At 43.0% G+C, this 13,396-nt stretch overlaps 1 protein-coding gene across 2 annotated transcripts in view; it reads left to right on the top strand.

Moving 5' to 3' along the window:
• The first annotated feature begins 1,645 nt into the window (after positions 1–1,645).
• The window catches only part of SCG5 (secretogranin V), a 62,103-nt gene continuing 50,352 nt past the window's right edge, over positions 1,646–13,396 (top strand). The window contains exons 1-2 of one of the 2 annotated variants that reach the window (XM_017854129.1): positions 1,646–1,867; positions 3,624–3,856. In XM_017854129.1, the coding sequence (XP_017709618.1) occupies positions 3,631–3,856 (226 nt within the window). In that variant the 5' untranslated portion in view covers positions 1,646–1,867; positions 3,624–3,630. The remainder of the gene's footprint in view (positions 1,868–3,623; positions 3,857–13,396) is intronic. The other variant, XM_017854136.1, reaches the window with a different exon arrangement.

The raw sequence follows: 13,396 nt of genomic DNA on the forward strand, positions 1-13,396 counted from the left end.
CCCCTGGGTTCAATCGATTCTTCTGCCTCAGCCTCCGGAGTAGTTGGGATTACAGGCACGCATCACCACACCTGGCTAATTTTTGTATTTTTAGTAGAGACAAGGTTTCGCCACATTGGCCAGGCTGATCTTGAACTCCTGACCTCGTGATCCGCCCGCCTTGGCCTCCCAAAGTGCTGACATTACAGGCCTGAGCCACCGCACCCGGCCTCTGTGATCTCTTAAATATATATGAAGTTATATTTTTGAAATACCAAATTTCGGCCAGGCATGGTGGCTCACGCCTGTAATCCCAGCACTTTGGGAGGCTGAGGTGGGCGGATCACGAGGTCAGGAGATGGAGACCATCCTGGCTAACACGGTGAAACCCTGTTTCTACTAAAAATACAAAAAAATTAGTCAGGCGTGGTGGCTAGCGCTTGTAGTCCCAGCTACTTGGGAGGCTGAGGCAGGAGAATGGCATGAACCCAGGAGGCGGAGCTTGCAGTGAGCCGAGATCGCGCCACTGCACTCCAGTCTGGGCGACAGAGCGAGACTGTCTCAAAAAAAAGAAAAAAAAATTCAGATGAAGCATAGGTATTTTGGTGTATTTCAATTAAATTCAACACAAAACCAGTAAATTGTAGTGACTTCATTTTTTCCAACCACAAAATGAAGATAACAATTGAACATAGCTAAAGTAAATTCAGAATTGAAAAAAGTCACTATGCATCAATAATGAATACTAACTCCAGCATGGCCAGTGAGCCTAGAGCCATTTAATGGATAGTGTTTGTCGTGTTGAGTTTAGCATGCATTGAAACAAAATGCAAGAAGCAGAAGAGCATCCATGGAAGAAAAAATACTGGGAAAGAGACTTGACTTCAAAATGAAAGGCCACGTGTCACATAATTGAATTTTGCCAGCCTCTATTCACTGCATAAAATTGCTGTGGATGGCAATGGATTTGCTGTCTAGAGCGAAGATAAATAGATCTGGATTCTAACCTCATCAGGTTTCTTATTTTGAGACCCCTCCCTCCCAGGTACTTTACTCATCCTCCGTCTTGATGAAATTTGCAGTGCCATATTTATTGTATGGCTTTATATTTTGATTTTAGTATTTGAACAAATTTCAGTGTTCAACAGTGCACATAGTAGGTGCTCCGTAAACCCTCATTTAAGAATCTGGGACTAGCTGGACATACTTCTACAGTATGCTGGGAGTATGGTTTCTCTTCAGGCCAAAGTGGAATTTTACTTGATGGTTTGTGGAAGTTTAGAAATAACGCTCAGAGCTGGTATTTCTACAGATGTTCAAGTTTATCACTTTAATGAAAGTTTCTAGCTTCTTGTATTAAATGTCCTCACAGTATTCCTGATCAGTAAGAGGCCCCTCAGAGCAGGGTATACCTTATCATAGCCACCAGTAAAAGTTCTTAGGACTTCATCTTCTGTCCCTCTACCATTCATTGCCTCTTCCCTCTTGAAGCTAAAAGACTTTAAAAAAAAAAAAAAAAAAAAAAACACGTTCTAGAAGTTGGCAAAATTAAAAGTGTGCTATAAGTGGTGATCTGGCACATTGTAATTGAGATTGAGAAAGGAGGTGAATGACTTCCACAGAGGTCGATGGAGCTGGAGGAAATGTAGTCAAGAGGTTTGTATGAAGAATGTGTGGGTTGAAGAGCTGTGCGGCTCCTGGTGAGAGGCACACTTATCTGGGATGCAGTTTGGGGAGGCCTGGCGAGGCAACTTCCACCTGCTGGAGGAGGGGCCGGGGCGGAGCTAAGATGCGGAGGAAGGTGACGCACGAGCTCTCCAGTTCGCCCGCTCCTGGCCTGACCCCCACCAAGGCCCATACCGCAGTCGGCTCCTCGGGCTGCTCCTCGGTGAGTACAGCTTTGATGTCGGCTCGGCCGCCTGCTGCCAACCCGAGATTTGGTATCGCCAGTGGGGGAGGGCGTCCTGCTAAAATCCTCGAGGTGGAGTTTGGGGTCAGACAAAGGATGGGTAGGGGATTAGAATGTTTGGCTATCAGTAAGGGGAACGGAATACTGAGGGAGGAGATTGGGCAGTTCATCAAATCAGAGCGGCTTTTGCTGGAATGGAAGTGAAAGACTGCATTCAGAGTGGACAAGGGAAAGATGGAGATGGAGAGCCTCGTGCCTGCCTCCAGCCTTTTTCATTAGAATTGCAGATTTTGCTGTTAGAACAGCTACTCTCAGCTCTTTGGAGAGCGAGGATTTGTATCTACTGACTAGAAATAGGCTTTTTTTTTTTTTTTTTTTTTTTTTTTTTTGCAGAAAATCGGAGGGTATAAAATTTTAGTTTCAGTAAGGGAAATGCACAATTTTGCCGCCTCCCATCTCTCCATCCCCCATCCCCCATCCCCAGTAGAAGAATGATTAGAAGGAGGATTTGCGCAGGGCATGGTGGCTCACGCCTGTAATCCTAGCGCTTTGGAAGGCCGAGGAGGGGTGGATCACCAGAGGTCAGGAGTTCGAGACCAGCCTGACCAATATGGTGAAACCCCGCCTCTATTAAAAATACAAAAATTAGCCGGGTGTGGTTGTGGGCACCTGTAATCCCAGGTAGGGAGGATGAAGCAGGAGAATCGCTTGAACCCGGGAGGTGGAGGTTGCAGTGAGTGCAACAAGAGTGTAAAAAAAAAAAAAAAAAAAAAAGCATTTGCAAGGCTGCTGCCTGAAGCATCCATCCCAACAGGTTAAGCAGCTGTCGGGCAAGCTGCAAGGATAATGTTCCCTTGTTTTGCAGTCATACCCATAGAAACCAACATTTAGGACAGGCTGACCCTCAGGCTAGTTTTCTCCCTCTGACCACCACTACCTCCCTGAATTCTAACCTCCAGAACTGTAAGGCAATGTTACCAACATAATAGCAATATAGGGGCTCATTCTGTGCCTGGCATTGTCCTAAACACTCTTAACATGTATCACAACAACCCTATAAGGTAAATGCTTTTATTATCTCCGTTTTGCAGAGGAGGAAACTGAGGGATTTGCCCATGATCTCTCAGCATGTGGCTGAGTAAACATACCTCAAACTACCCCAGCAGATTGCAGGGCGGGGTCTAAGCAACATTTTCCTTCCTTTCAGGATCTCAAACGTATTAGATGTTTGCTAAACTAAAATGTTTTCCTGCCACCACTCCCAACCTGCCTGAGCTTCGTTACCATTTGTGTCTTCCTGACTCCCTCCTGTTAGCCTTTTCTTCCCTGAGACTGGGAAAACTCAAGATGCCACTATCTCTTTCTCAAAATTGAGGCAAGTTTGGTTTCTTTGTTTTAGTAAGAGAGGGAGAGAGTGATGAAGTTAGGAGTAACGCAGAACTTTCAGGGAGCTACAAGGAGGATAAAAATTATGAGTAAGAACCGCCATTCCAGCCTAGCATTCCCAAGAATGCAAACAGAGGGAATTGGATACCTGCAACTGTTTTATTTAATACCTTTCTGCAATGATGTTCTGCCTAGCATGGAAACTTAAGACAGAAGCAACCTCCTAAGGATTTTTTAATTACATCCTGTGGTCCTTGAACCACAGCCTGGAGTAGTTGCATCATTATAATTGTATTATCACAATTGCTGATTGTAGCCAGTCAGTATACATTTGGTCTTTTATCTGCAGGTTAAAAATGGTCTCCAGGATGGTCTCTACCATGCTATCTGGCTTACTGTTTTGGCTGGCATCGGGATGGACTCCAGCATTTGCCTACAGCCCCCGGACCCCTGACAGGGTCTCAGAAACAGATATCCAGAGGCTGCTTCACGGCGTTATGGAGCAATTGGGCATTGCCAGGCCCCGAGTGGAATATCCAGCTCACCAGGCCATGAATCTTGTGGGCCCCCAGAGCATTGAAGGTATTTACTGTGTTCTGATGGTTTGAAGTTTCCATGAGCATTTTAAATAATATATTTGCGCACTTCTCCTCACAACAACCTTATAAGTAGATGCTTTTATTATCCCATTTTTTTTCAGAGGAGGAAGCGAATTTTTAAGAGACTCTACTTTCTCGTGGTTTTCCCTTTCTTCCTCCACACAGTGTCTACATACTTACATATACACACCCACATGAGAATGTAAGTCCTGTGAGATGTGGGACCTTATCTATCTCATTGACAGTTGTAGCCCTAGCCCCTAGCACAACATCTGGTACGCAATAGGTGCTCAATTCATGTTTGTTGAATGAATGAAGGAGCATCTAGTGTTATCGCTAAAGACAGGTTAGAACCCAGACCTGATGTTTTCTCCTAACTGCTGATCTGACTGAAATTGTGTCGTCAGATAGCTGCCTTTTGAGCCAATGCCAGCCAGGACTTGTAAAAGAGCTTCAAAATGCAGAGCCTACAGGATCTGACTTGATTCCTAGGAATGACTCCAGTATACCTGAGAGGAGACAAAAGAGGTACTGACATTAAGAGTTTACGCTGAAGGCTTTTGAAAATATTTAAAAATGTAACAATTTTATTAAATAATAAATTAAGAATAGTTAAATTGTTTTAAGGTGGCAAGACCATTTCCCCCCTGAAGTTTTCCAAGTTTCTGGCAATGTGGTCATAATACTTGTATTAGTAAGCAGTACCTCATTTGTTTGTTGTTTAATGATCTGTTTATAAAGAGAATCTAGCGCCTATGAGCTGCTGATGCAGCATTAGACAGATGCCCTATTTCCATGCCTTGATTTTTATCCTCTGATTCTAATGATCTCCTTCTCCACTAAGGCAGAATCCTAAAGAGGTAGCATGGTTAATTTCAGTTGAATGCAAGGGAGCATTTCCTTATAGTTCAAGGATTTGCCCATGGAGTAGGTCCGAAGGAAAATGAGAATTATCTCTAAAAACATACCAAACAAATGCTGTTTGTTCCCTACAGATTGATTATGCACTATTTTGCCTGAGTCTGTGATTTTCTAAAAATGCTGTCTGCCCCAGGGTTCTGTGAATGCCATGAATATTGTTGATAGATGATTCTCATTTTTGTTTTGTTACCCATAGTTTTAAGCCATTGAGTAAAACTAATTCTGTGAGATTGTAGTCTGTTTAGGTTGACATCTGATTTCAGGAGTGGATTAACACAAACGCGTTGACTCAGCAAGCATGCAAACCTAGCACATGGCTTGAATGAGAACAAATCAGATAGAGCTTCCTGTCATCCCTCTTGGGGAGAATCTCAATCCTTCTCAGCATCTGTCACCTGTTACTTCAACCACACCTATATATTTCAGGCCAGCTCTTTTGAGACAAACAATAAATACCTACCTTTTTAAGGCAGGAAGTGCTTGGTTATTCACCTAAGCTGTTGTCATGGAGAAGGCTCTCTGAGTTTCCACTAATACCTGAGGCCTGATCAGCTGTGCTGAAAGAGAAACATCAAAAGCCTATGTTTATCCAGAGACTCCATTCCCTCCACTATCCAACTATTTAGTACCCACTATATACCAGGCACTAGGCAGGAGACTGGTGCAGCTCTGCCCTAAAGAGTCACAATCTGAGTGGAGAGGGAAGTGGGGATACACATCAAAAGTGATGACAGTGCACCCCACCAGGTGTTTTGATAGCTGTACACACAAGCTGCTGTCGTGGAAGCAAAAAGAAGGAGTAATTTAGTCTGCTCAGGAGTGGATGGGGTGGCTATAAGGAAATGCTGCTTTGAAGAAGCAACATTTGACCTGAGTTTTGAAGTTTGAGTAAGAGTTCATCAGGGAACCATAAGTGTAAAGGCATGGAGGTACAACTATTATGTACCCACAAAAACTAAAAAAATAAAGAAAAGGCATAGAGACATGAAAGATCATGGATTAGGACAATTCAGAATTAAAAACTCGGTTTCTCTTATTACCCTTGGAATAATGTGCTAACATAGCAATCTTCAGTCTTCCCTGTCAGTGTCTGTGGAAGGGATGCATACTGACTTGAATTTTAGTTTTCTATTACTGTATAATAAATTACCACAGATTTAGCAGTTTTACACAGCACTCATTTATTATTTGAGTTTTCCACTGCTCAGGTGTTTGGTGTGGGTTAGTGTTCAGGTGCTGACCAGAGGTGTTGTCTTGGCTGCGGTTTGGGTCCTCTTCCAAGCTCGTTAAGGCTGCTGGCAGAATTCCATTTGAATTATCTTGTAGGACTGAGTTCCCTTTCTCTTGCTGGCTGTCAGCCAACCAAAGCTCCTCTCAGCTCCTAGAGGCCGCCTCAGGTTGTAAGCTACATGCCTTCGCATAGCTGGAAGGAGAATATCTCTTTAGTCTTCTGATTATAATGTAATATGATCTTGGGAGTGACTATCCCATGACCTTTTTCGTATAACAAGGGACCGATACTCATTATATTCCCAGCAGGTGGGAATCTTGGGAGTCGTCCTAGAATTGTCTACTATAGCTAGGATGAAAACTAACAAAGAGAATAGTCCAAAGATACTTAGGGCAAAAACAACAAAATAAGAAGCCTGGGTTTTTCCCAGTCTGGAACCTTGGCATTGAACTTGTTGGGTGGTCTGATCATTTATTCATGTGAGTTAGTTATTGTTTCACCTCATCCATTTATTTGCATTATCTTTGCTCACACTCCCTGATGCTAATTCCCTTTGACAGACACATGGAGTATTTTCCATACCCTTCCAACATTGATTTTAGGATTTTATTATGAAGAACCAAGTTGGGGAAGTTGATTTTTAATTGTTACAGAAAGAATATATATAATATAGTATTATATTGTATAGTAATACCGTATTCTGGTGTGAATTTCAAATACATTTAACATGGTGCTATGAGCACAAACCATTGTCAGAGACACCCGAATTTGAATGCCACCTTCATCATTTATTACTAATGTGACCTTGGGCAAGTTACTTAACTCCTATAACCTTCCGTTTAGCTTCGGGGTAGGATTTAAATTCACTTACTTGTAAGCAGGTAATGTTCCAGTCCAGAGAAGCAAAAATAAAGTTTTAGCATGGATAACCGCACTACCAGGAAATCACTTCTAAACAAATCATCATCTCATCATCACTTTAGATAATTACTGGGTGTTAAGTTCCTTGCAGGCAGAGTTGTTCACTGCCCAACACATGGTACATAGAAGACAAATATCTATCGTGTCTACTTTAATAAATGAATTGTGTGATCCATGGATTTTAACAAATGTGTATATTTGCTCTCAAATATAGAATTATAAATTGGTCTTTTAGTATAGGAATATAGTATCAGTATAAATTAATGTTAGGTCAGGGAGGTATCATACATCCCATTAAAAAATTTTTTCTTCTTTGATTCCATATCCCTTCTAGTTACTGTTCCAATTTTCTGCTGCCTTTCACAGCAACCTTTCCTCACATGCTGATTGTACTTCTTCACCTCTCATTCTCTCCTGGTCCATTGTAGCCCACTGTTCTCACCACTCATTCATCAAACCAACTATAGTATTTATTGAGTGCCAGGCACTGTTTTAGGTGCTGAGGAAATAAATGTGAACAACAAAGTAGCAGGGCAAGGAAATGTAGTCCTTAAATAAACAAATAAGTATTGGGCTTTCCTTTTTTCCTTTACCTGTTTGTTAGTTTCATTTACAGTTTTCTCTGGCAGTCTTTAAATGTTAAGTTCTCCAGGGCTCAGTGCTGGGTCCACTTCTCTTATTTCCCTCAATTCTCTATCTACTTGATTTCATTCATTCTCTTGACTCTCAATCCATTTCTTGGCTCGTGAATCCGGTGTTTGTATTTCAGCCCACACTTCTTTCTTGTATATCCATAGGCTTACACTAATTGCTAAATTGCCAGGTTTCAATCCTGATTTTCAAACCCCCCCCTCCCCACCCTGTTTTATCAGTTTTTTTTTTTTTTTTTTTTTTTGAGACGGAGTCTCGCTCTGTTGCCCAGGCTGGAGTGCAGTGGCTGGATCTCAGCTCACTGCAAGCTCCGCCTCCCAGGTTTACGCCATTCTCCTGCCTCAGCCTCCCCAGTGGCTGGGACTACAGGCGCCTGCCACCAGGCCCGGCTATTTTTTTGTATTTTTTAGTAGAGACGGGGTTTCACTGTGTTAGCCAGGATGGTCTCGATCTCCTGACCTCGTGATCCGCCCGTCTCGGCCTCCCAAAAGTGCTGGGATTACAGGCTTGAGCCACCGCACCCGGCCTACATCAGTCTTCTCTGGCTAAATGAGTAGTGCCGCTGCTTAGCCATGTATGCAAACTAAATACCTACGGTAATCCTTGATTTTCTCCATCACTCTTCATGCCTCAATTTTAAGTAATTTATTTCATTTTTATTTCTAAAATCCATGTGCAATTTGCCTGTCTGCTTCTCTCTAGCTCTACTCCAAATACCCTGTCCAAGATACCATCGTGTCTAGCATGGAGTTTTGAAATCGCCTCCTAACTCATTTTCCTGCTTTTATTCTTGATCCCTTTTCAATTATTCTTCACAGGAAGGGCAGAGTTAAACTTGAAAAGTTTAAACCATATTAGTGTCACCTCCATAGTTACAGTTCCACTGATGGCTTCCCATTGCACCCTGAGTAAAAATAACCTTTCTTGTCATGACCTACGGGGATCCACAGCTCCGGTCAGTTTTACCCCTGACTTGGTTCCGCGCATTCTGGCCCTGAGTCACACCGGCCTCTTCCCACCTCAAGGCTATCAACACAGGCTGTTCCTCCCACTCCTTGTGTAGCAAGTTTCAAAGTCACCCACTCAGAGAGGCCTGCCTGACTGCCCTGTCTGAGTAGCACCCCCCTCCATTCTCTGTTGCAGTATCTTTTTTTTTTTTTAAGCTCCATAGCATTTTTTGTCATTTATAATCATTGTTTGTTTTCTTGCTTATTGTTTATCTCTCCACTGGAATGTAAGCTCCATGAGGCTATATCTGTTTATTAACTGCAATATATTCTAGGCACATAGTAAGCATTCAGTAAATATTTGAGGAATTAATATATAATATTGGGGAAAATAAATATATCTAATGGCAATAAGTATGTAAATACTGTTTTACATCTGGATCTGTCAAGACTTTCTTCCTTTTAGTTCAAGGAAAATATTCCATTTCTATTCTGTGTTTTTAAAAATCTCTGCCTAGAAGTTCTTGCCATGAGCTCAGTGATAATGTGCTGAGCAAAAATATCTGTTATCTAGAATTGACTGTGACTGTGATCACCGTGGTGCAAGGTTTGTACCCTTTGTACAGCGCCTCCCAAGGAGCTAGAAGGACTTTTTGCAGTCCTGGGACTAAACCAGCAGAGGGCCATCTAGACTAGAAGTTTCTTTTGGAGGATTCCTGAGCCAGCCTCCTGGTCGTTAATAGCTTTAAATGGTCACTGGGATAGAAGCATTTGCCAAAACATCCAGAGAGGATTGGGGGTTATGTTTAACTTCTCCGTGGGTGCCTTAAAAACAGCTTGGTAAGGAGCATCTTTCAAATGTGTAAATTCTTAGTCCAAAGCAAATAGAAACTCAAAGACAAGCAGGGACCTACTTGGCATTACATGAAGAAACGGGTGTGTATGTTTATGGCAGATAACTGGGGTTAAGCCGTGGCCATGCTATTTTCTAGCTATGTATAATCTTGGCAACTTTCTAAGCCTCCTTCTGTCAAATAAAATGGGCCCAAATAAAATGGGCTTATCTGGTTCGAGTTGGTGTTTGAAAAATAAAAATAAAATAAAATGGAGTTTCCAGCCCACTCTTACGTGTCATCAGTGGGTGCTGTTAGCAACTGAATTGCAGGCCTTCCTCCTCTCACTTTATGGATTATCGACAACATGTTTTCAACCTTTAATGGCTTGCCCCGATCTTATTTATTTATTTATTTATTTATCTTTTTTTGAGACGGAGTCTTGCACTGTCGCTCAGGCCGGAGTGCAGTGGCGCGATCTCCGCTCACCGCAAGCTCTGCCTTCTGGGTTCACACCATTCTCCTGCTTCAGCCTCCCGAGTAGCTGGGACTACAGGCTCCCGCCACCACGCCTGGCTAATTTTTTTTTCGTATTTTTAGTAGAGACGGGGTTTCACTGTATTAGCCAGGATGGTCTTGATCTCCTGACCTCGTGATCTGCCTACGTCGGCCTCCCGAAGTGCTGGGATTACAGGCCTGAGGCACCGCGCCCGGCGCCCCGATCTTATTTTTGATTACTCATCAGTTAGCAATACAGTTCAGATATGCTTCAGTGCACCATGTATTTCAGCAGTAACCATATTCTCCCAAGCCCACGGTTGCTCACTGGTCTCCAAGACATAGCTAAATGGCTACTGTTGTTGTATTATCCCCAGAAACAAATAAAGCCACCAGCTCTCCAAAGGACTGCTTCAGAGAACCATGTGCTGTGAAATGGGAGCTCTTGGGAGTCAGAACTGGTTGTGCCAGCTGACACTGATGATGGCCTTGGATGGCCTTGGATGAATCCAACCAGAAAATGTGCTTTCATTTTCAGAACATTAACAGCCTCAGGTAAAAGATGGCTCCTCAGTGCCAGCTGTTCATTTTCCCCACAGTTCTAGACCACCAGATATCTAGCACTGTGATAACACCAGATATCTAGCCATTAAGATAGAAATGTATAAACGTTCACATTTGATGGCTCTGAATAATTTTAAATCTATATTGTCAAACATTAAAATACCCATGTTCTGCCAGGCGCAATGGCTCACACCTGTAATCCCAACACTTTGGGAGGCCAAGGCGGGCAGATCACCTGAGGTCCGAAGTTCGAGACCAGCCTGGCCAACATGGTGAAACCCCATTTCTACTAAAAATACAAAAAATTAGCTGGGCATGGTGGCGGGCACCTGTCATCCCAGCTACTCGGGAGGCTGAGGCAGGAGAATCGCTTGAACTCAAAAGGTAGAGGTTGTGGTGAGCCGAGATCGCACCATTGCCCTCCAGCGTGGGCAGCAAGAGCAAAACTCCATCTCAGGAAAAAAAAAAAAATCCTTTTTTGTAACACTGACTGTTGGACTTCAAATTTTTCACTTAGAAATAGAGACCCAAGGTTATTTTCTTAATAAATATCAAGTGGAGAAAGAGTCCTATGGATGATAGGCTCCTTGAAGAGGCAGATTCTAGGAGCCTCTACTCTGACAAGCTTTGGCTTTGGTGAAGGAGCGGCAGTGCCTCTGCTTTACCACAGGGTGGCAACAGTTGCTTCCCATTTGAGGATAGGAGGGTGAAGCAAACCTTGAACAATAGGGGACCCTCAGTTTCTGGCTAGTCTCTCTCTGCAGCTGGAGAAAGCAGTGCAGCTGACTCTTACGTATCTTGACTAAAATCTGTTTCTAGGTCATCTTCACCCTGGAGGAACCAATGAGAACATTGGGTTTGTAGGCCATCTTTGAATGGACTGGGAGCCCCCCCGTTGCACCCATGCCTTTGGGGTTACATTTTGTCCACCTTGAACTTCAATCCTTAAAGTCTCTGGATGATTTTCAGTTTTCTCTGTTGAGCAATTGCATGTTTAGTAATGAGAAATTCAAAAGAAACAGGGGAGGTTGTTTTTGGGAGGGGGACAGGATAGGAAAGATGAACATGATGACATGTTTGTGTGTGTTTAAGGTGCTCTGGTATCCAGAAGGCACTTACATGTGTATGGCACAGGAGAGACTTCTGGGAAAGGAAGGGTTTCAGAGTCATCCCTGTGTTGGTGGTGGCTGATGCTGTAGGAATGGATGGGGTCACCCTGGGTGGGTATCGAGAACAGCAGGGCACCTAAGACAAAGGCCAGGTAGATGAAGAAGAAAACACACAGGAAACTGGGATAAATCGGCCAGAAAGGAGAAGAGCCAGAAAGATAGACATAATGAAAACAAGGAAATAGTGTTCTGAGAAGGGGCAGTGGTTACCTCTGTCAGGATCAGCGGAGAGGTCACATGAAATAATAAAAACCATTGGATGTCAAGTGTTCACTGCAGGTAGCAACACAGAAGTTACTACTTTGTGGGGCCTTTGGGCAGAGCTGGCTCTGGGGAGTAGTGGGGGCCCACTGCAGGCCGCAGTGCATTGAGGGGATAATAGGAAACAAGGAAGAAGATACAACGTATAAATGTGTTCCCAGAATGTCAGGTAAAGGGGAGATGAGTAATAGCTGTGGAAGGATTGGGGAAGGGTGAATGATTTAGAGCTGAGGAAGGTTCCTGTTAAGGTTGTTTTAGGATGTGAGAAATTGAACTTGCTGAAGTGCTAATTGCCAAGAACCAGCAGAGAGGGAGAGTTGAAGATGTGGGATGGGGAGCAGCAACTGGGGAGGTGGGAGAGGATGAGGACTGGAGCACAGGCGTTGGCCTGCGTCTTAGGTCGTTCCTTCCTCCATTGGGGAAAAAGGAAAGCGGCAAAGGTGTGCTGGGATACAGAGCTTTGGAGGTTTTGACCTCAGGTGTTTGCAAGCACTGTACTAATTCTAGCCACCTGCTCAATTAAGAATATAAGAATGAAATGCATGCAGTCTCCCAAATCTCTTTTCTTTGCCAGCTTATACATTTCATACACCACACTGATAATGTCTTTCAATGTTTTAAAATTTTGGACAGCGCTATTTTTAACTTTTATAGCGATAACTATTAGTTATTTACTAGTTATAATATAAACTTTTAATATTTACTTTTTATAACTCCTAGATACCTTGTAGATCAAAAGATCTAAAGTGTCATCTTTGTCTATTTTATATCTTGCTTAATAGTAATAGATGTTTTAGTGAAGCATATACCTAGAACAAAATAGAAAATAATCTTTTTTTTTTTTTTTGAGATGGAGTCTCGCTCTGTCGCCCGGGCTGGAATGCAGTGGCCGGATCTCAGCTCACTGCAAGCTCCTCCTCCTCCTGGGTTTACGCCATTCTCCTGCCTCAGCCTCCCGAGTAGCTGGGACTACAGGCGCCCGCCACCTCGCCCGGCTAGTTTTTGTATTTTTAGTAGAGACAGGGTTTCACTGTGTTAGCCAGGATGGTCTCGATCTCCTGACCTCGTGATCCGCCTGTCTCGGCCTCCCAAAGTGCTGGAATTACAGGCTTGAGCCACCGCGCCCGGCAGAAAATAATCTTAATAGGGTATTGGGGAATTTTATGTGAGCACTTCATGTGTCTTTGAAACAGTACAATGTAAAAAATTAGTACAGTCTTCTTGCATGCACAAAATGTGAAATAATGTGAATCTTTCCCAAATAACAATTTGTGAAGAATCACAATTTCAAAGTAGTAGGCTTAGTAATTCTAAACAGTGATCAGCAGAATTTGTCATCATCCTCAATTAGGATTGTTCTTGAATTTTGTGAATTTTCAATCACATGAGTGAGATCTTTAGTCCATTCCTTAAATAAAATGTGACTATCTTAGAATGTCAAAGAGGGACACAGAAAACCAGATAACAACTTCTGAAATTGAGTTTACTGTATGGCAACTACTAATTGCTCTGCCAGTTGTCTGACTA

Source organism: Rhinopithecus bieti, unplaced genomic scaffold (assembly GCF_001698545.2).
Source record: "Rhinopithecus bieti isolate Rb0 unplaced genomic scaffold, ASM169854v2 scaffold_2653, whole genome shotgun sequence".
Lineage (NCBI taxonomy): Eukaryota > Metazoa > Chordata > Mammalia > Primates > Cercopithecidae > Rhinopithecus > Rhinopithecus bieti.